General features: G+C 35.9%; 1 protein-coding gene across 4 annotated transcripts in view; it reads left to right on the top strand.

Moving 5' to 3' along the window:
* The window catches only part of LOC140169902 (dixin-like), a 113,539-nt gene that overhangs the window by 59,134 nt on the left and 30,292 nt on the right, over positions 1-24,113 (top strand). For 2 of the 4 annotated variants that reach the window (XM_072193223.1, XM_072193224.1), the window contains 4 exons: positions 15,625-15,754; positions 17,375-17,500; positions 18,326-18,563; positions 21,802-21,882. In XM_072193223.1, the coding sequence (XP_072049324.1) occupies positions 15,625-15,754; positions 17,375-17,500; positions 18,326-18,563; positions 21,802-21,882 (575 nt within the window). Of the gene's footprint in view, positions 1-3,231; positions 3,685-15,624; positions 15,755-17,374; positions 17,501-18,325; positions 18,564-21,801; positions 21,883-24,113 lie in introns of those variants that run through there. The other 2 variants (XM_072193222.1, XM_072193225.1) reach the window with 2 other exon arrangements.

The following is a 24,113-nucleotide window of genomic DNA, read 5'->3' as shown; positions in this document are numbered from 1 at the left end:
TGAACAGCCATATTTAGCATGGCGGCCATCTTGGAAAAATAGCAAAAAATTGAAAAATAGTAAATAGTAAAGCCCTGCCTCCTCCTTTTTTGAAAAAGTCCGGACGAGAAACGTGTTTCTTTTTTTACTTGGCCTAATGATTGTAATTTCTTTTTGCTCTAAACATATTTTTCTGTGAAAAAAGAAAAGTTCTCGGAATCAGGATACCATGATACTGTAGATTTTGTATACCTGAAACAAATATGATCATATCTAATGTGATTTTTGAGGTAAATACCATTACATCAGGTAGAATACAGGTGAATTCTACAAGGAAGTGAAACTAAAAATGAAAATTCATATTTGATTGAAAATAAAGTTATCGATTTCCTCTTTCATAGAAGAAAATATATATTGCTCAAGTGACATTTCAAAAAAAAATTAAAAGTCAGTTATATTTGTGTAGGGGCTTTATCCAATAAATCAAGTTCCTATTATTTTATGTGTTTAAAGGTACAGAGAAATTCTCCATTTTCTCATGGTTAAACTGCCTGGATCTTTTTTGCTAGGTTATGTGATGGTGGTGCATCGAAAACTATAGATCTGTAAATCCTAAGTCTTACAGCACATCGCCTCTATGTGAAGTCAGAATTGTAATAATTGTAATCTTTTTATGCTTCGATGTTGAAAAAACCATCCGAAACGTACAGCTATCACAAAAAATAACAACAACAAAAAAACAGGCACACATTAGCCTTCCAGTCAACCTCAGAATTAAATTTGTAATGTAGCCATTTAGCTCAACCCAATTTTGTGATGTGAAATCTTTAGACTTTCAAGCGAGTGATTCAGTTGGGTGATCATATTTTAAAAGTAAAGAAAAGGAAAAGATATTAGGATTTGGGTTAGTTTATGTTGCCTTTATTGTTGTCTTCTAAATCCTGTTTAATGGTCCTATTTACTTGTAAATAATTGCTTTAATCCTGAAGATCTGAATCCAGACTGTCAAAATTACTGCAAAAATTAACTAGATAATTAGCCTAAACCTATGTGTAGTATAATTGCTTTCTGCTTCTTTTGCCGTTTTAAATGTGCTCTGGATATTCCCATCACTATTTTGTCATTGTTCAATTAAAAAAAAAAATTTCCATTGAACAAAATGGAACATCTGCACCCAACATGTTCTAGAAATACTTCCCCATTCAAGTCTATGAGTCCTCCACCCTCCTGAGTGAGCGAGCGAGGGAGCATGTGTAGGTATTATTATTAGTACAAGCTTTATCAATACAAGCACTGAGCATTGATGCTTTACTACTTGTCTGCTCAAATACGTGCACAGCTGTTTCAGCACATGACCGGCCGGCCGACCGGCATAACCACTCTACCGTGGGAGCACTCGCACCTTTAACAATTTTCTTCATTTAGGACTTTGTATACACTGATGAATTTGATGTGGATATGAGGTGTCAATAGCAACTGAATCATAAAAGGAACTATTTGTAGAAAAATATTGGAATACATGTACTGGTTTCATATCTAACAGAAATATATACAAACTGGCTATTTTGTGGACTGTGGAGAGGTTTATCATGTGAATTGAATTTAATACAACATACATCTTTAATTAAATTTGCTGATATTGCTTGAGCCTTTAAGTTGATTAGACAGCTTACTGAACATAAACAAGGATATTGCAGCAAACCGTGTCATCTTTAAATGATGTATAGCATTGGCAACTTTACAACATGGACCCATACCAAGTTTGATCATGCAGTTCCAAGAATCGTCATATCACATCATCTCATGATTGTACAAACTGATATCGGAAAAAAGTGACATAGGGCAAGTGTCACTGTTTGCGCCAGGACTTATTCTTGAATGTATGCTTTTCTTCATGCCTGTACTTTGGCATTAACCTTATTTGAATCTTATTCATTGAATTGTTAGTACTCACTGTTGACTTTCAAGATTATATGCTACCAACTGCTACCTGTATAGGTACAATCCTTCAAGTTCCAACAACTGTACTCGCATTGTACAGTGTACTGTATTCATGAATGGAATATTGCTCACCCGTGACCTAGAAATTGGAGAACTTACCTTTGAAAGGTTCAACCCAGGAGAACTTGAGATTTCTTTAAAGGTTAAATCCCTATGATGTCTGGCCACGTGGAAGTTTTCAATTTTGTTTAATAGGATTGAATAGTACATTAGTGGAATTACCAGAGCATGAATGTCAGTGTTACCATTGGAAAAGGATCGCTGGCTTTTTAGAGCAGGCTATTAATTTGTTTTGATTCAGCGGCGCTTCTTGTGATCTATACTGATGATAATTAGTGGAGTATGCAGTCACCATGGTCAAATTTTAATGGGATGCATTTTTACTTGGTGTGGCATATGGCAAGTAGACGAAAGTGTCTTCATTGATTACGTATGTAACTTGAGGAGAGAAACGGAGACAATTTAACAGTAAGGAAGATACTGAGAAATGTCTGTATGAACACTTTAGATTTGTACGGAGATTGCACATTCTTGGAATTGAATACTATGTTGGACAGGATGACGTCTTGAAATATGATTTGACTGAGCATTGATGTATTGGACAGGATGACATTTTGAAACTAGATGATGACGTTAAAGGCCTACATAATAGAGTGTTTTATCAAAAAAATTGGACATACATAACAAACTACACAAAGTAACTTCCTTGAACTGATGAGAGAAGCATTGGACACTTTTGAAGATAGCAGGACTGGTGCCTTTTCGTTGAATGAATCCTTGCAGAAGCTTTTCAGTTGGGAACAGTCAATCATTCATATTTTATTGTCATATCATGGAACATATACAAATCAATAGCATACATAAATACAATATAATATAATTAGCTTCAAGTGTCAAAACAATCAATATAAAAAACAGCACTTCATGATATAATCAGATCAATGTGATTACTAAGTACAATAAAGAAATTTAGACAATAACTTACATTTTGTTTTCAAAACTACAAAGAATAGGATGTCAAGAAGATCTTGAACATATCTGGTTGAACAACTACATGTATACCCACCTCCACATGGATTTTGTTTGGTTTCTTGTATTTTAAAGTGAAGCCTTTACAACAGAATTGCATTTTGTGAATTCACAACAACATGATGTGAATAAAATATTGAATCACTTATACCTACGCAAGTCATGGATTTTCATATCCAAAATTGGCATTCTTTGATTTGAATTATCTTGCACCTTACATCACAGCATTGGCGATATAGACCGGGAATATAGATGACATTGTGATTCTATTTTGGTGAGATTCTCATCGATATTATCCAATGGAGAACTCTAATTGAAAGGAAAGAAGATACTGAATGGAAAATTAGCGGCTTGTTTTACGGAAAGCCAAGGAAACCTGATGCATTGTAGTAACTCACTGGTGGTCTTTTTATCATCAATTGGCAAATGATATCACAACACGCAGACAAGTGGGAAACTCTACGCCAATTTTCCCAAATTTGAAAATCATTTTGGCAGATTATTCTAAGATTTGATTTCATCTTTTGGGAGTTTGGGTAGAAATTGTGTTTTTGTTGAATCAAGATGCTGCGAGCAAGGACGGAGCGTCATAATTTTATGGATTTGATGAGATTGGTGAAGGAATTGGTGTTGGAGAGGTGGGCTGTGCTCCATGCATGGTCCTGTTACAAGGAGGTAAGACTTTTATAAACAGTGAGATGTTTCATCGTTTTGGAAGAATTACCTTTTTCTTTTCTTTTTCTTTATTTCTGCATAAAAAGCATATAAAATAGTCATGCTTATTTATCAAGTTTGTGTGCTTTTCTGATGTTTCAATTCAGGAGGTCTTTATGGTATATGGTACAGTTTTTTTGATGAACATACTGGAATTCAGTGTACTTTTTATAGGTAGCAGTATAACTGTAAATAAGCATAGGGCTTGTAAATAACGTCCATGGGGATAATAATACTAATTTTGTCACTTGGAATATATTTTTCGATGAAAACAGTTTATACCCTAATTCTTCACCTAAAATAAAGAAATATTATTTTAACACTATTTTTCCTCCATTTTCCTTTGACACAATATAATATGAGGATTGATCACATATAAACAAATTGTGATTTTGTGATGGACATATTGAAGCAGTTGCTGACATTATTGGTATTTATATAATTTATTTGTGGTACAGGTATTTATTTGATCTTGCATATGATATTATCAGTATATCTGTCAATTTATCAATTGGTCAAATATTTACAAAAAGAGTAAATATAAAATTCAGCACTCGGTGTTGCTTAGCACTTATAGATCCTAGCTGTATTCCAAAATTAAAACACACATTTAAAGATTTTGTAAATTTAAATCGTGGCGAGTGTCAGACACCCGGGGGGGGGGGGGCACTCACATTTCCCAGCTATACGGGTATGTGCCATGCGACGACCCCCTTTTTTTTCAGAGCCACTGGCCGTTCCTTAGACCCTCTGAATTCATTGTTTGCCCGCTCTGAAGCCCCAAAAATTTTCTAGCCGTTCCATAGACCCTCAGATCATCGATTTCCGCTCTCATCGGCATCTTGAGAGACGTGTTTTCTGTCCTACTATTTCAAACCCAAAAGCAGACCCAAAAGCTACTTTTAAAAGCCCAAAAACTTCAAAGGAATTTTCCATTAATTTCTTCCCCATTGAAACACATTGTAAGGAATAAGGTGAACTTTGGGTGGGATTTTGGGCTCCTTTAGTAGTGGCAACACTGGTTGACTGATAATAAATAAACATTGCAGCAATGCCGATCGCGAGAGTCCAGCTGGTGAACATTTAGCTAGAAATAAATGATTTTGAGATCTCTTTTTGGAATAAAATTGCCAAATATGAGGAAAAGTACCTTAATAATTATGTACACATCCTTGCAGCTCTCCATAAACAATGAATTAAAAGGTGATTTACGATCTACTGGTCTAGTAAAATCGGGAGTGGAATGGCTGTCAAATTCTGCGCACTTCACGTTCACTCAATCATCTCATGGTATAAGCATGACAGTTCAATGTAGTCTAAATGTTTTTCTATTCGGCACTGAAAAAAATAATTCTTGTGGGTTTGTTTTTATGGTGGGCTTTTGTAATGCTGCTATAATTATCAGTAGGCTAATAGCATAGATTGTAGGTCTACAGGGTCTAGTAATTTTGATTTGAATGCTGTTTTGCTTTGTTGAGGTTTCCATCGTAATGGGCCAAACCAGACCTATTTTGCATTAATGATTTTCCTGATTAATAATTTAATGCACAATTCAAAGTGAAATCGATTCCTTCAAAAATCTGTGGCAAAAACGCAACAAAATTGAACCCTGGTTTGGCCTGCGGGTTTAGTTTCCGAGATTTTTCAGATTTTGGCGGCCGATCAGTTCCCAAGACCCCCCTTTTGGCCAGTCAATCAGTTCCCAAGACCCTCCTTTTTGACCGGCCAATCAGTTCCCTAGACCCTCCTTTTTGGCTGGCCGATCAGTTCCTTAGACCTCAAGTTCGAAACTGGCGGTGGCACACCCCTACCAAAAAAAAATTCGAGTGCCCCCCCCGGGGTCAGACACAAAATAATACTAAGACCATACACCCTTTTCTGAGGTCTATGATGACAAAACGCTCCTTGAAATTGAGAATTTGACAAAATACTCTGGAGGCAAAAATACACCACACGTCGTGTGCCCTGAGGATTTCTCCAACCACAAGTTGCAGTTCTTTGAACAGTTTTGTTATTTTCCCTTGGAATATCGTGCCATGCATGCTGATAAAATATCAAATATCTGTAGTGGGTATAATTTTCAAATGAAATTATGGAAAATTTGTGCTAATGCTGACATTGAATGGTTGATACGCTTAAGGCAACCTATTTTTATTCAATACCTATACTTTTTAAAAATGGGATCTATTTACTTCATTTGTTTATCCATTTGTTTACTTTTCTTTATTTATTTCTCTATTAACTTTAATTTCTCTATTAACTATTCATTTTAATTTATTTATGCCATATGTTTAAAACTTCTAACCTTCCAGTCCACCTTTAAAAATTTACAACAACATTTTAATTTTTTTTTTTATTCTCAAATTATATAAAAAAATATACAAAATTTGTTCATCCCACATAGACACACCATGCAAACAATCTGTTATTTATAGTGGGTTATTCCATTTTGAAAACTGTCATACCCCTGTGGAAGATTTAAGAAAAGTCTTCCACAGAGGGAGTATGTTTTTCAAATGGAATTGTGTATGGTTAATTATTCTGAAACCCATACTCCCCCTGATATATGACTTTACCAGGATATCGTCCACAACTAGAGTGTGTATACATTCCTAATGGAAGTTAACCCAATATTGCCTATTCTACCTTTAGGCCTAACTCCCTCTGTGGAAGACTTCAGCTAAATTTTCCAGAGAGGGAATATGAATTTCAAATGGAATCACCCAATCCACCTGCAGTGAAAATTTTAATTCCAGGATGTAAAGACAATGTATTATTATTCTCATTGGAGCATTGTTAAGAAAACAGTCTCAGCTGCTCTTCCTCAAACTATGCATTTTCTAACACCAATTAGCATAATTAAGATGGACTGAAAACTGTATCGGCCTTTGTTTCCCAAATTATGAATTTTATTATGCTATTATGCATCATTAGGGAGGTGTACGGTATTCAATTATTTATAGAAACTCGGTCTATAGGCAAAAGCTTAAGTCGATCTTAATGCACATTATTCATGAGTATGAACAGTGCAAATAAGAATTGTTATCTCATGATAGTAGATAATCTAATGATTAGTTCGTTAATTGGGAAGCATGGTGTATTTGGTGTGAAGATGATGTAACTGATCTCAGCTTGGCCTTAACAACGCTATGTGATGTGTTGTTTTGGTAGCTGATGTGTTTAGTACAAATTTGACTTTGGGAGAGGGTTTGTATGCAAAGATAATTTGTTTAAATGCTGCTACTACTAAATACTATCTTATAAACTTCAGCAACTTACGGTGATGAATCCACACCCATGGCTCGAAAAAGTGGGGAATTTGGGAAGCTCATTCCCAGGAAATCTTGGTGTTTGGAGGAAATTCTTTTTTTGTGTCTTTTTTGTATATAAAAACATGCTATAAATAGTGGGAAATTTAGCTTGCTTCCCGGGAAATTAACATTTTTTCGAGCCCTGTCCACACCTTTACAGAGCATTTATATACATTTGTATATGTCCGTGTATGTTTATACCACTCGGACAGCTAAAACTGACCTTAATATATAAAAATATAATTATGCAGAGCATGGATGCATCATTGCTAATTACGAATGAAGCACTGCATAACATAATTGAGTCCCTTATTCAAAATATTGCAGTGCTTCTTTCTTTTAAAATACACAACAAATATCCTAGAAAGATATGCCAGTTCAAATTGTGAGGGTTGTTCAAATGTATAGCATGCCCTTCAATTTGTTGACGTCATAAATCTGCAGGTTTGACAAGAAAAACAATTTTTTTTTGAAAAACAAGAGAGAATTGATAAGGTATCTACCCGGGGGAGGCACTCCCTATCTGAAATGGCAGGGATGTGCCTCGCCATGTTAAAAGTAGGGGGCATTCAGGTCAAATGTACAATTACAAAAATATGGGGTCATTCAGTACACAACCTGAATAAAAATAGGGTCATTCGGTATGAAACTTTGAAAAAAGGATGGTCATTGGGGTAACAAAAAGTAAAATGGGAGTCAATTGAGTACAGGATTTCCAATATCATTAAGTACACATAAATAAGTGCCAAACTGCGTAAAAACAACTTGGCCATCTTGGAAATGTGAAAAATCTCATTATTTCTGGAGGAGAACACAAATACCACCTAAATTTGGGAATTAAAAGGGGTCATTGGGTATAGCAAGAAATAGAAAAAGGGGGTCATTGAGTACATGAATTTTTTTAAAGGGGGTCATTGGGTAATAGGTAGGACCATAACACAAAAAAGGGGGTCATTGGGTACAAGCCGGTTTGAAAAAGGGGGTCTATCCCGAGGCACATGATGCATATCTGTCATGGAAGTGCCCCCCGGGGTATCTATCATATCCTGAAGTGTATCTCCAGATATTTCAGCTAAAGTAAACATAAAATATCCTACTCATTTTGTATCGATACAAGAGTAGAAACTAATAATTAATCTTGAACCAGCTGGCCCAGATGTATGATACCTAGGGCACAGTGACAAATTAATTAAACAATAAGTAATTGGATGCTCATAAATTCATAATACATTATTACTTTTAATACATGAATCCATAATTATTGACTAATAATTAATCTTGAACCAGCTGGCCCAGATGTATGATACCTAGGGCACAGTGACAAATTAATTAAACAATAAGTAATTGGATGCTCATAAATTCATAATACATTATTACTTTTAATACATGAATCCATAATTATTGACATCCAGTAAAACTGGTTCTATGTAATTACTGGTCAACTTGAGTTCATTGGTCTGAAAGCAGGCATGGAAATAAATTGAGTCCATTCCAAGGAATTATTTCTTCCCTGATAAATGAGAGTAAGATAATTTTTGTTTTAAGGTGTCATAAATTTCTTTTTACATTATCATTATGCACAAGTGGACTCTTACAATATTTGAATGCAAAAAAAAAAAAAAAAAAAAATTTGAAATGCAGATGTGCAGATTGAATGGGATCAACATGATAAAGAAAATCATACATTTGCAACTAATTTGAAGGATTTGCACCATACACCCTGAAAAAAGAATGTTTGTATTTATATTTTACAATATTTTATGAGATTAAAGTGTTTCAAAAATCCTTACCTTCAGCCACAATTACCACCATTTTCATAATAATATTATGATTCTGAAGTGTTCTCAAAATCTTTTAGGGGCCTGCACCTGAATTAGATTAGGAATGTAAATTCAATTCATGTTTTAGTAAGTATGGTATTTATTCACCAGGTGACATTCCTGCTATTCAGAAATGAACAACTGTAAACTGTTATTTTCCCCTATTCAATCTGTAATCTGATTTGTAGAACTTAGACTCAAGTGTTTGCAAAGAAAATATTATAAGAGTATGCAACAGTTTTTGGTCACAGTACAAAATGAAAATTCCCTTTAAAAAGGAATGGTTGCTGACATGTATAAATCCCTGAAATAATTTGTAGGTTATGCTTTCAAGTTTTTTGGAGAACAAGAATTTTTGTCATCTTCCATTTATATCAGCTGCAAGTCCATTCTATCAAGTCAATCCACAAACTGCAAGGGTATTTTGTTAAAGTGTGGCAAAATTGCTATGGGGTCCATCCAGGGACGGCATCCCCTATTGCATGTCCTGGGCCGGATGCAGGTGGAGTTCTGGATCCAGGAGGGGGTTCTCTCTGGTTGGAGGTGTACGGGGATGTACCACAGTTTACTTTTTAGAAATGTTGGTATATCAGTGGGTGCAGGTTTTCAGTGTCCAAAGTGCGCCAAATGTCTGTGTTTCGCATCCCCATACAAATTTTGTTGAAGACCCCCCGCCTTAGATGTGTGTCAGAAAGATTCTCCCATTTCTTGAAGCTGTTGAGTTTTTACCTGGGAAGCATGCTAAAACAGAAATCTGTTTTTATAGTGATACTGGACAAACTAAATATGGAAATGCATGAGGGTAGGGGTGAATGTTTGTTTGTTCCATTTTTTCATCTTTATGCTTGAAAATGGACACCCTTGGTATAAATGTTGGAGAGTTTACTTGCCAAATGCAGCACACTCTGAGAGGCAAATACCGGTCATGACATAGGCGGTGTTCCATAATGACACACAACATAACAAGTTGTCTAAATAGATTTCACAGTTAGTCCACCATGTAATTACAGAATGTGTAAATAATGACATCTGATACCTATCTTTGAACATAAAATGGAATCTATTCACCTTACTACCTAGTCTGTGCAGACTGTGTACCTATAATATTACCCATCGAGAGAGAAACTACTGGGAACCACACTCTCGGAAACCATAGTGACCGTTTCGCTGCTTATTACTCGCCACAGTTTCACCGCTCGTCCTGCCTCAATTACGAATCTTTCACAAAGGTTGTACAAAACTCAACTGGAGCAGCCTAGAATAAATGTGTTCATTACATTTGAAATTCATACTCCCTCAGTGGCGAGGGGGCATGTGCCCTGGGCGCCGAATTGGCCAATTCAGTATCGATTAGGCACCCCTCCAAACAATGAAAGTCAAAATTTTCGCGTGCTTTACTCGCATTTCAGCACAAAATCATTTGAAAGATCCATAAGACCGATATTCAACTTCATTATAACCAAAATTAATGAGTGATGGGCCCTATTCAGAGGATGATTTAAGCACTTCCCAGCAAGTCTTGCGGTTAGCACAGCTGTGTGAGTGAACATGACACCACTGCCCGCCCACTGCACCCCCACGTGCATGGTTAAATTTGAATTTGGACTGATATATTTTCAGTCAAAACACCTTCAAAAAGTTGGTCGATTTCACATTTTATGTTATCCACAGAAGGTGTGAATTATCCTTCATGCATACATCACTTTAGATCTGAAATCGACCAAGTAATGATGACACACGCATAATTCTTAAACAACATCTTTTGCACAGAATTCAATGGGATTTGAAAAGTAAAGTGGCAGTTGACACTCTAGTGATAACACTTTTACAGTGCATGATGGGGCTTCCTTAAATCATCCTCTGGGCCCTATTGGTGCAAATTTTCCTGTGCTCTGTGCACAATTGTTTCAAGAGTGCATCAAGTTAGCCCTGGGCGCTACAACCCCTAGTTAGGGACGCACCATTAGACTTCAAAGGGGGGTGGAGGAAGTTGGGGTCGGGGCAAGATTTTTTTTTTCGCCGCCAAAGGCGGCGAAGTTTTTTTTTTTTTCGCCGCCAAAGGCGACATGTTTTTTTTTTTAATTTTCATGCATTTATACAGTTTGGTGAGGAAAGGTGTTTTTTTTTTTTTTTTTAGTGTTGGTAGGGAAAGTTTTTTTTTTTTGCTCATGTTGTGGGGAAGTTTGTTTTTTTTCAAAAACTTCCTCCCCACCCCCTTGAAGTCTAATGGTGCGTCCCTTATGCCACTGTCACTGTACTGTAATTTGAAATGGTAATAACTCAATGTGATTAAAAGTTTCAAAATATTGCTGCTTGCTGGCTAATTGTTGAAATTATCTTAATATCTCAAGTTCAATGGAACAATAACAGATTTAAAATCAAAAATCCTTTAAAATCACCTGAGGTCACACACACTTAACACTTATTACAAACAAAAAAACAAATTTTCATTTTTGTCAGAAGTCAAGGTAGCTACGGAAAACACATTCCACTTGCTGGTATCGAATTCCCCACCCATGAATGGACAGAATGTTTTCTTTCTCACTTCTGAAAGACTTGCTTCAAACTTGAGCGAATTTGTGGCATTTTGTGACTTATTTAAGTTATGCTTGGAAAGTGTGAAATAAGCTCTCGTGTCAACCTCAAAAGGTCTTGAAGTTTGTGTTTTGAAAAATGCAGAAAGGAAATATATTTCTTTGCTTGAAACTGTAAACAGTAGTTTACCTCCTGCAAGGAGTCATAATCCAGTGCTTTTTTTTCTCAATTACATTTATTGATATAAATTAAAATATTTCTGTAATAATTTTCTTCCGGTAAGGAGACATAATTTTTCCAAATTTATGTGTTTTCTCCCATACATTTGTTATATACCTTTTCTATCAAAGTTTATCAAAATAATAATTGTTTTTCATTGGCACTGTGAAGGAGGGTATACATGTATTCTCACGTTATGTGACCAGCTATAATTGCAATTTCACATAGGCTTCAATTCATTGCCTTTGAAACAAGTTTATTTGAAATAAAAATTGGGTCAAAATAATTATATAAAAGTTGAAAAATTTGCAGAAAAACAATGAAAAAATTGTGGGGTAATTTGGGGAGAGATTATCAAAAAAATTGTCAAAAATTCTTGAAAAACGGTGTTTTTTTTTTGGTAACAGGAAAACAAAACCAGGGGGTCATTGGGTGAGAGAGAGCTCAGTAAAACAAACCGATCAATTTCATATTTGGTACGGTGATAGTATATGGTGGCCTCATGTACTGTATACTTTTGTGTCATGTTATTTGCATATTTATGAATATTAATGAGCTCATTTGCATATTTGGCCTACATTGTCATTAATCCACTCTGCAGCTTTAATGCAATCACCGATCAACTTCATTATTATGTTTTCAGGGTTATTAGGAGTTAAGAAAACCTAATAATGATAATATTGGATGGCTTATTTCGCATGATACCATATCGGATTCGTCATACAAATATCGAACTCGCCGTTGGCTCGTCCGATATTTTTATGACTCATCCAATATGTTATGGTATCATGCTCAGCCATCCAATATTATATCAAACTTGGTACGGTGATAGGATATGGTGGCCTGATGTGCTGAATAGTTTTGTGTCATTTTATTTGAATATTTATGAATATTAATGAGCTCATTTGCATATTTTGCCTTCATTTCCATTAATCCACTCTCCAGCTTAAACGCAATCACCGATCAACTTCAAACCTGGTATTTTTTATTTTTTTATATGGTGGCCTCATGTGGTGTATAGTTTTGTGGGGGCCACCTTAATTACGAACCGCGTAATTCTAGTTACTTATCCATTTTCCTTTGTTTTTGATTGTTTTGTATTGTTGCTCCTTATTTTGCCTGTATTGCAACTTCATTATTGCTGACTTCAGTCTGATTGGATCATATCTTGTCACATGTTGTTATGACAGCAAAAAGCCATAAGGTTAAAGTAGTAATACCCGATAATCTTTTAAGTTAAAAAACAGATGCATTCACTTCAATAAATATCAAGTGGATGTCATTTTATATAAAATGTGACCTAGCACACCAAAACACAACAGTTGCCTTCAAAAATGTGGGGGAATTGTTTTAAAAAAATAAAAAAAATAACCCATTTTAACCAAAATTTGATATAGAAAAGAGGGCCGTTGTTTACCAGAGGCCAGAAAATGAAATCCATATTGGGTTCCAGTTAAAATCTACACTACTCCTGAGGAAGATTTTGGAAATATCTTCCACAGGGGGAGTATGTTTTTTAAATGTAATTGGTTAGGGTTAATCATTTTGAAACCCATACTCCCCCTGTATTATGGCTTTACCTACCGTATTGTTTGTAATAAACGCTCCCCTCTAATAAATGCCCCCCAATTTTTCTGAAAAATTGACAAAATCTGAACATTTCCATGACATATCGTGTAGGTAAGCTTAAAACTTGCATCAAGTCATGTCAGTCACGATCGCTAAATTGAATGGACAAAACCTATTATGATTCAACTCCCATCCATTTCATTACCTAATTATGGTAGAATTTCACTAATTCCATGCACTTACAGGTGTAATTTTGTTGTATTCCCCACGAAAATATAATTTTCCGTGGGCGCCATTATCTTGTATAGTGTGAATCCTCCTTTTAATAGGAGCACCATCGGGAAATTGAACACGATTTTTAAGCTTTTTTCACTGACAATTCATTTCCAATAAACGCCCCCCTTTTGGAAAAATGCAACGCCCCCGGGCGTTTATTACAAACAATACGGTATATCTTCTACAACTGGAGTGAGTATTTCAAATGGAAGTTATCTATTCTTTTTGAAACTCATACTCGTGGCAGGGGTAGTCTGTATTTGAAATGGAATAGCCCAATGGCAATGCCTAGTATGATGTTGTAGCAACCTTTTGGCATTACACATCTATAAACGCGCAGTAAAATGTAAATATGATTCGTAACAACTTGCTATGTACGTGCCATTGTCTCAAAAATACTTCTGATACAGTTTACTCCAGTAGTTCGTAGATGACCCGATAAAGGACAAATGTTGTGAAAAGTAAATTTTCAGCTTTTTGCATCATGATGAAGAACTTTTAAGCAGCTGTATAAAAGTAATTGGATGAAAATGCAGCATCTGAATGTGACATAAAGCATCAAGACAATAGCCAGTAGGCCTATTGAACAACAAGATTTGCGGTAATTAGCTCATTAAGGGTACACAATGTATTGTTGGTCGAAGCTGCAAAAAAACTTGATTTTCAATTAATATGTTATTGAAAAATAACACTTTGATGTTTTGCTAAATTTATTCTACAAATCATATACTTTGAAAACTTGATTGATTTATAGGTTTACAGTTATGTATGTTTTACAAAAGTGTTTTTGTTTCAGCCCTCTTTACAACTCAAGAACCACAGGGTCTAAAAAGTATTTGTGATATTTGAATTCTTCTGTACACACTTTCTAAACAATGATCAATGCAATTTTTGCAGAAGCTTAGTACCAATTCACAAGATGCTGTGAACTATCCAATCACAACAGTTTAAAATAGTTGCTAACCTTAAGTCAAAAACAAGTTGTTTGAGACATTGTGCTCATTTTTTGTGTCATTGGGTCAAATATATTGTTTCATATAATGACAAGTCTAGACTACTACTGTTCAGTAAGTTACTTTACATGTATCAAATAAATTGAATTGTGCGTATGAAATTGGGTTGTAGAATTGGATTAGATTGTGTATCCGTTCCAATTGTCAGGCACAGTTTGATTCATTCACACCATCGTATATATTTCAGTCTACCATCATTGAAAGGGAAGTAGATTGAACTTCTGCCATGCAAAAGTACAAGATTGTAACTTTTGTTTGTGACCTAACTTTTTTTACAATCTGAAAATGTCAGGTTGTTTCATCAAGTTGTTTTATTGCAGTGAAAATTAAAGTACTGATTTATTGGTGAGATTCATCAAGATCATTCAAAAGTTAATCAAATAAATAAGTTCTGATTAGGAGTTGAAAAATTTTGAGTGGGTACTTTCATTCTTTTGGATCTGTTACCAGAACTTATTTGATTAATTAAAGTGCTGATTGTTTTTACTTTTAACCATGTTTACTATGAAAGCTGTATATATTTGACGTTCTAGATGTGGTTAAATGTTCTATTCCATTTAAAATTAACACTACCCCTGCGGAAGATTTTGGAAATATCTTCCACAGGGGGAGTATGTTTTTCAAATGTAATTGGTCAGAGTTAATCATTTTGAAACCCATACTCCCTCTGTATTATGGCTTTACCTATATCTTTCACAACTGGAGTGAGTATTTCAAATGGAAGTTACACAATTGTCTATTCTATTCAAAACTCATACTCCCTCTGCAGAAGATGTTAATAGCTGAATCTTCCACAGGGGTAGTGTGGATTTTAAAGGGAATAGTCACCGAATGAATAACTATAGGGAATAAATATAGGGACGACTATTCAAAAGCCTGAAACCATCGCAAATGAATGAACATGTCCAAGCAGGCCCATACGCAGGATTTTTTTCTCGCAAATCCTTAAACTTTGGGACTTTTTGTAGACTTTTGCAAATTTGGGGAGGTGCGATCGCACCCCCCCCCCCTGCGTACGGGCCCGTGTGAATGGGAAGATGGTTTTCCAGCCTGCTGTTTCTATGTTCTATGGTATCTCTTTTCAAATACTTGTATAGATAACAGTTTGTGTATACTTTTGCTCTAAACAACTTGTTTATTATTTTCTTATCATTACAGCAACAATTACAAGCCTACGTCAACTGGGTGAACTCTCAGCTGAAGAAGAGACAAGGATGTCGCATGGTAGAGGACCTACGCAGGGACATGCAGGATGGTGTGGCTCTCATCCATCTTGTAGAAATAGTCTGTGAGTACATAAGTACAACTACATGTACATGTATATGAGGTGACCACAATGTTATTGCAAATCTGCCGGGGCACTTTCGCATATGTGCCTACCAGAGTATGATACGTAGGGGTATATCAGTGGGGATTTTGTCCAAACAGGGGGATCATTCAGTGTGGGCTCCAAGAAAATGGGTGTCATTGAGTGTAGGAATGCTAAAAATTGGGTGTCATTGACCGTGAAAAGGTAACTTTCTGGGCAAAAATGTGCACAAAAAAATTTGAAGCTAAAATGGCTACAAAAACGTTAAATTCATTTAAAATGCACATGAAGCGTGCAAAAAAATTCCAGATTTGTTAAAAATGTCTATAAAAAGGGTCATTGGGTGTAAGCTGATGTAAAAAGGGGGACACTGTGTAGTGTGTATAAAAAAGAGGGTCATTGGGTGTAGACTTTGCCTCAAAAAATGGAGTCTATTGACAGACACATGACACATACTGATATATGGATGTGCCCCATGTCGGTCCGTTGAACAAATATGTTAGCAACTGATCTTATAGATCTACTTGAGGGAACAGAATATGACCACTTTACTTTGCAATAGCCTTATATCTAATTTGGGACCTTAACAACACATATGATGCTGAACTTCTGTTTAGTACATGATGTCACATGTAACTTCATCTGGAAAGTGTCTCAACTCTCAAAGGAAGGAAGGAAAGGAAATAGAGATATAGATTATAAATGTCAAAATTGGTCAAAAAGTGTTATTTTGCCTGTCGGACTGTCTGTATCTCTGTCTTCCTCTGTCCACTCACAATTCCAGAAAAGTACAGAATTGTTTTGGATTTTAAAATAACTGGCAACTGACAACTCTAACTGGCAATAAACCCCTGGAATTTAATTATTTTTGCAATTTGAGCGGGGTTGCTTGTTTTCTTATAATTGTAGTCACAAAATTGTAAGACACATGTGTGGCACAAGTCTAAGCATTCTAAATCTTGAGTATAGGATTTTAATATGTTAAGTTATTTTTGATAATTTTGGTTATGAAAAAGATTGGAAAATGTGTTTTCCAAAAATTAGAATGCATAACTTGAAATAAGTCTTAGTACAATACTACAAAGTCTTTGGGCTTGATTGCCACAGCATACCAAAAATGCTTAAAAATGCATAGTTTTGGCTGTTATTTCCAAAAATTGACCAACAAAACTAAAATTTTTAACTTTTACAGCTAGTTAGAACTAACTAAAGGATTAGGATTTTGCTATATTCCATTGGGCAAAACAGGATAATATTTTTTCAATCCAGAAAAATTAGTGCTCTATTTTTCTGGAATAGGGAGTAGCTCTGTCGTAGACATTGAATCAATGTAGTGTAGATCTGCTCAAAGTAAATTAATGCCATCAAAACAACTATTGTATTGCATTCTATTGTCATATTCTATAAATATACTCAACATCAAATGATTTCCCCACTTCTAACACTCCATTACACCACTTCCAAACATCAACTCAAAATTTAGTTTAAAAATAGACAAATATAAACTATATACCTGGATGGATGATAATCTTCACAATCCTATAAACTATATACTTTTGACATAATATAATGGTGTTTGTTTCCATGACAACCTGATAGCTGGAGAGTCTCTTGCACGAGTTGAGCACAACCCAGCAACAACTACCGCAATGAGAGACAATGTGGAGAGAGTGCTGCAGTTTATGGCTTCGAAGAAGATACGGATGCATCATACGTCAGCCAAAGGTGAGGGGGAGGTAACATTGAGTTATGCATTTAGGAAAATAAAACAGATCCAGGGACTGTGTTACTTTGATATTTAGAGAATAAAGGTATTATTTTTAGCCGCTGTCGTGCATCTATCGTCTCATATAACATGGGCGACGCCAATCACAAAACACTGCAAGAAAGGCAGTTGAATTTCCCCAATGAGAATGTAGCTCAACAATGTTCAATTTCAATCACTGTAAATTTTCCTAAAATTAACGGAATTCTGTAAATTTCTGGAATTGGAAGATGGTTATTTATTCGTCATAAAGAGTCAAAAAACCTTTTTAGGAGGGGGTGATACCCTACAGCCTATTCCCTGAACAAACCTCCCTAAAGTTTCATGAAATAGATATGTTGCCCAATGCCCATTTACATCTCTGCCCCTATACAGCTCTCCTAAACATCAGAAGAAGAAGAAGCCTGACTTGTTTAGACTGCATGCATATTTTGTGATGGCAAAAAAACTCTACTGAACCTGTATGATCATATGTGCAGTGCTCGCTTCTTTTCAGGGGTGGATCCAGGGGCCAGACTGGGGCCCCTCTACATCTAAATGATGGAAATTCAGCTTTTGTTTTTGATTATATCAGTCACCCCCTGCCACCTCTTTTGACCAGTTTCGACACTCGAGCCACCGCTTTTAAGAATTCCTGTATCAGACTCTGAGTTTGCAAGCAACACATATAGCAGCTGCATTAGAGATCCAGGATGAAAGCTTCTATGTATCAATTGAAATATTTTCTAGCAGTTTGCTTCTTTTTCTTAACTTACACATTTTCTTTGATCAAAATCTCTTCACAGACATAGTAGATGGCAACTTGAAGGCCATAATGAGACTCATCCTAGCACTGGCAGCACATTATAAACCAGGCAGTGTGAAGCAGTCTCCTGCAGCAGCCACAGGGTCCCCTAGTAGGAAGCCGGCATCAAGACAACCCTCCTTCGCAGCCAACCTAGCCAGTGCCCAAGTGGCTATTCAAGATGCGAGGAAAGAAGCTGCTGGTGCTGGGTCGTCGCTGCGGAGATATAAGGAGCAAAGGTAAAAGGTCATGAGACACAGGGGCAACTTTTTATGAGAAATCAGACAGAAAGTATGAGAAATGGATAAAAGTATGGGATTGTTTCATTTTTTAAATTCAATTCCTATTGGTGGCAAATTACAGGGTATTGATTGGGGGAAGTCTGAATTTAATTGGCAACATCTGTAGATTAAATTCAACCTTCTGGTCTCCCCCATTGTAGATTTAGAATTGGGTAAATGAACCATGAGAGTACCCATTCCTTTGGAGGGGATGTTAAGCCATCAGTCTTGAGTACAGAGAGCCATGTATTATGCAGCCAGTTCAAAAAAGAGTAAGGTGTTAACCCCTGTTTGGGTATTCACAATCTAAGTACAGACTTGTGCTAAATATTTTGATGAGGTAGTGATGAGAATGTTTTGAATGTTGGTGACTTTATAAACGTTTGGTAGACATTGTCATCAAATAATGATAAGAAATTAATATGGTGGCTATATGCGCTAATTGCAACCAGCCTTCCTGATGATTTTAAAAGTTTGGTAGACATGTTCATCAAATAATGATAAGAAATTAATATGGTGGCTATATGCACTAATTGCAACCAGCCTTCCTAATACATGTTTGATGTTCTTACATAGATGAGAGGTTAATAAGAAACTGCACCTGTGAGAGGAATAGGCTATTCCAGTTGAAGTCCGCACATACACCCCCTATGGAAGACATACACAGGGAGTGTAAATGACAAATGGGGTTACCTGAATGTGTGACTCCATTTGAAATTCACACCCTCTGTGTGGAAGATTACGGTCATGTATTCCATACACTATGGACCACATTGACCTCATCCCAATGGCATAGTTCAATAACCTCAATTAAACAATCGTAGTGCAAAATTTGACCTCAAGTTAGAGTATGAGTTTTTCTACTCAAATTTTCAAAGGTCATGCAATTAATGTACAAATGTATTGGGGTTAAAGAACTGTGCCTTGATAGGTGAGCAAGTTGTGGATCCTAGTGATAGGGGTGTGAATAGTGCAATATACTATCATCACTCCCTCCTCAAAATAAGCAAATTTCTATAGAGAAAAAAATGCAATTCTGACAATTCTCATACTCTTGTCTGTTTTAATACTCTGTCTGATTTCCCCTCCCTAGTAGGACATCAGAGTTTTTTTTGTATATGATAAGCAGCTTTAAAATTGGTTACGCCTTTGAGTATGTGCATATAAGAAAGAGTGAACAGTTTAACCAACCCAAAGTGTTACAATTAAACATGACAACAAATAAACACAAATCCCGACCGACACACAATCCAACTTGAAAAAAAAGCAAGGTAATGTGCCGGCATGGGAATCGAACCCACGACCTTCCGATATCTAGACGGACGCCTTATCCATTAGGCTACCAGCTCCCACTGATAAACGGTGGTTAAAGCTGGGTCTAATGTTATAGCAGTCATGGTATACAATACACACACACAAGTATTACGCAAATGCATGTGCAGGAGATCATTATTGATGTTAATCGTTTCCCCAGTATAATTAAGTAAAGTAGGTAATGGGGATACGCATCCTGCACAAGAACAAATAAACACAATGGGGAACGATTGCTCGCTACAAGAGGAAACTGAATATATTTAATAAGAAAGAGTGAACAGTTTAACCAACCCAAAGTGTTACAATTAAACATGACAACAAATAAACACAAATCCCGACCGACACACAATCCAACTTGAAAAAAAGCAAGGGAATGTGCCGGCATGGGAATCGAACCCACGACCTTCCGATATCTAGACGGACGCCTTATCCATTAGGCTACCAGCTCCCACTGATAAGCGGTGGTTAAAGCTGGGTCTAATGTTATAGCAGTCATGGTATACAATACACACACACAAGGATTACGCAAGTACGCATGTGCAGGAGATCATTATTGATGCTTAATCGTTTCCCCAGTATAATTAAGTAAAGTAGGTAATGGGGATCGCATCCTGCACAAGAACAAATAAACACAATGGGGAACGATTGCTCGCTACAAGAGGAAACTGAATATATTTAATAAGAAAGAGTGAACAGTTTAACCAACCCAAAGTGTTACAATTAAACATGACAACAAATAAACACAAATCCCGACCGACACACAATCCAACTTGAAAAAAGCAAGGGAATGTGCGGCATGGGAATCGAACCCACGACCTTCCGATATCTAGACGGACGCCTTATCCATTAGGCTACCAGCTCCCACTGATAAACGGTGGTTAAAGCTGGGTCTATGTATGTGCATATATCAGTATTGTGAATCCATAAAATTAACTGAAGACCCTTATTGAAAGACCTGTCAATTTAGCTGCTTTTAATGTCATGTGCTTTCCCCATAATATTGTGTATGTGGAGTGAAATTGTCTCCCTTAAGTGCTGCTTGAATTTTTCCCCATATAAACGGCAGCAAAGTGATGTTGAATTCATTGATGATAATGCATGCTTATATATACCTATATAATGCCCATTATGCTGCATCTCATGGTTACATAAAAATTTGAATTATTTTCAAATAATATCATAGTTCTGTTTATTTTAGCTGTGAGTCATGCCATTCAAACTGTCTTTTCTTTGTTTTATTATTTTGATATATATATTTTATTTACTACAGTATTCCTACTGTATTCGACCTAATTATCACCCTCCCTTAATAAGTGCCCCCTACAGAATTTGTCAAGTGACGACTGTCTAAGCTGCCCCTTAAGTGACTGACTTAAGGGGGTACTACACCCCTGGCCAATTTTGTGGCTATTTTTGCATTTTTCTCAAAAACTATAGCACATTGGTGACAAGTAAGATATGTATATTATAGGGCAAGGGCTACAACTGCTGCACTGAAAATTCAGCAACTCAAGGCAAGTAGTTATTGATTTATTGATCAAATATTGGTTTTCCCTCATTTTTGACTGTAACTCCACAATTGTTGTATGTGATGAAATCAAATTTCCAGTGCAGTAGTTGTAGTCCTTGCCCCTATAATATACATATTTTACTTGTCATCAATGCGCTATAATTTTTGAGAAAAAAATAGGTACAAAATTGCGCAGGGGTGTAGTACCCCCTTAAGTACCCAGGGCACTAATTAGGTTGAATACGGTAATTTCCTTCCTTTAAATTGGCTTGAAACATAAATATGAACCCTTGATCTTATTTTCTTTTGATTTGAAAGCATGTTTGGTACCATGTGTTACCTAGCTCATTTTATGTTTGTTGTCCTATATAGAGGTTTGCATGGCTTACCCCCACAGAGCCCTAGTGGCTCACATAAGGATCAGATCCACCGAAGAAGAGGAACATCAGGAAGGTAGGTTTTAAAAAAGGAAAAAACGGACATTTGCAGACTTTGAAAAGTTAGCAAACTTGGAAATAAATTACTTGTAATGGATTTAGGCAATAGCCCTATATGCATTTAACTAGTGTGCAGTCAGCAACATATGTGGCATTTTCACTGGGTACAGCTTTAAAAGGTGAGGGTTCACTGAAAGCTGGCATATATATGCATGCGTTTAAAGGCATCAATTAGGTGTGAGTGCAATGAAAATTCTGAAAGCATTGAAAACAGCATAGCAAGAAGTAGAAAGATTAAAACATAGAGTATAGCAGGCTTTGATCTTAGAATTATGTGAGGCAACACCACCACAAGATAATACGAAAGTTGGGATGATGGAACAGCAAATTATAGTAAAGACCAAAACGTGCAGACATGCAGTAATGGATGTCAAAAGTCAATATTGTTTTTAGAAAAAAACATACCTTAATATCTCCTCATCTCTTTCTCGATAAGCGATGACAACATGCTTTTATATATTTTTATGTCCCAAAAACATTTCAGTTTGCACCAAAATACAATTGATGACATCGTCTTGGAGATTTAGGGAGATGTAAATTGTAAAATATTCTTGACATGTGTGCCAAGTTTTAATGGATATGTTATGGTAATGGTATATATAGGTATTATTTGGTGTTATGATTGAAATATGACAGGAATGATTAAAGTGTGTGTAGTGTTATCTGCTTGGTTTCATCTTATTTTTATTAGTGTCAGCAAAGTGAACCCTTTTATGCTTTGTAACAGTTACCCTTCTATTCAATCTGAAATCTACATACCACACCCCACATGTATACTGCACCAAAAAAGTATCCTTACACTTGGAAGAAAAATCCTAATTTTAAAACTAAACCATATTTGGGTAAATATATTTGTTTAATAGATGCACTATCTCATCCGGCACATTATGACACTCCATTGAATCAATGTGACTTCAAGAAGCAAAGTTACAAGCATTCGATTAGACGAAGTTCCAGTTTTAAAAGTGACAAACTGGCCTATTCAAAACTCCAAAGACAAGACATCTGGTTTGAGAGTGGTGAATGGCTAATTTATGTGTGCCTTTAGTTTAAAAACAAAAGGAACAAAAGAAAACTGAAACAAAAGAACTGACAAATAAAATGAAAGTTACAAAAAGTGCAGAGAAGTAAAACCTGAAATTAAAACTTCTTTAAGGAGGCACACAGGGTCACTAATTATCCATTATTATTCACCTCATAACTCGAAAACTATTTATGTAAAGTATATAAAAGTATACATTTTTTGAATGGAAATGAGCTCATAAATCCATTTAAAATGTCAGTTTTGGGTCAGAAACTACAATTTTGAAAAAATCCCAAAAAAGCGGATTTTTGACCAAAAATTTTTGGTCCGCCATAAAAAAATTATTTGAAAATCAAAAACTGTAAAACATGAATTTTATTAATTAAGACAAATAAATCTAGAAAGTGTTTTTTTATTTTTTCAAAATTTTGCTTAGTTTTTAAAATATAGGCAAAAAATCAGTAAAAACGTGTGACCCGTGTTCAAATTTTTGAATCATGGGTGATAAAAAAGTTCTAGGCCCTAATTTAAAAAATTAAAAAACACTATCTAGATTTTGGCCATATCTAAACGTTTGACTTAAAAACTTACCTCAGTGATGCTTCATTTAGACGCTATGGCGGACCAAAAATGGTTAAAAGTGGTCAAAAGTGAACTTGCCGAAAATCGCGATTTAGAAAAAGACAGCGGATTTTAGGTACATGTTTGAAGATTATTCCATAAAGATATAATCCGGTGACTTGTGACGTTTGGTCAAGTTAGAAAATGAGAAGGGGCGTCCAACTGCAGCAGATTGGCATTTTTTTGGTGATTTAGAAGGTAAAAAATACAATATGACAAAATTATCCGTGCACATTCGGCAGATGTGTATCCACATGGTGCAGCCATTTTATTTACTGCAGTCTTGTTTCCATGGTGCAGCAGAGCTTCCGGCAAGGTCGCGGTGTCGGCGTCGGCGTTTGAGGAGCGACAGGGCCTTGCGGACAGACAGACAGGTTACGCGAATAAGTTGCACAGTGCATGGTCGTGTTGCCGCGAGCGAAACCATGATTATTTAAGCACAATTTTGTTCTGTTCCGTATAAAAAAAAGATCATGCTCTGTATCAAAATTTGCGGACACCAGAACATTAAAATTAGCATAGAATAACTGACAAGCAATTAT

Source organism: Amphiura filiformis, chromosome 14 (genome assembly GCF_039555335.1).
Source record: "Amphiura filiformis chromosome 14, Afil_fr2py, whole genome shotgun sequence".
Lineage (NCBI taxonomy): Eukaryota > Metazoa > Echinodermata > Ophiuroidea > Amphilepidida > Amphiuridae > Amphiura > Amphiura filiformis.
The sequence above is the reverse complement of the archived record's forward strand: the minus strand, read 5'-3'. Positions and strand labels throughout refer to the sequence as shown.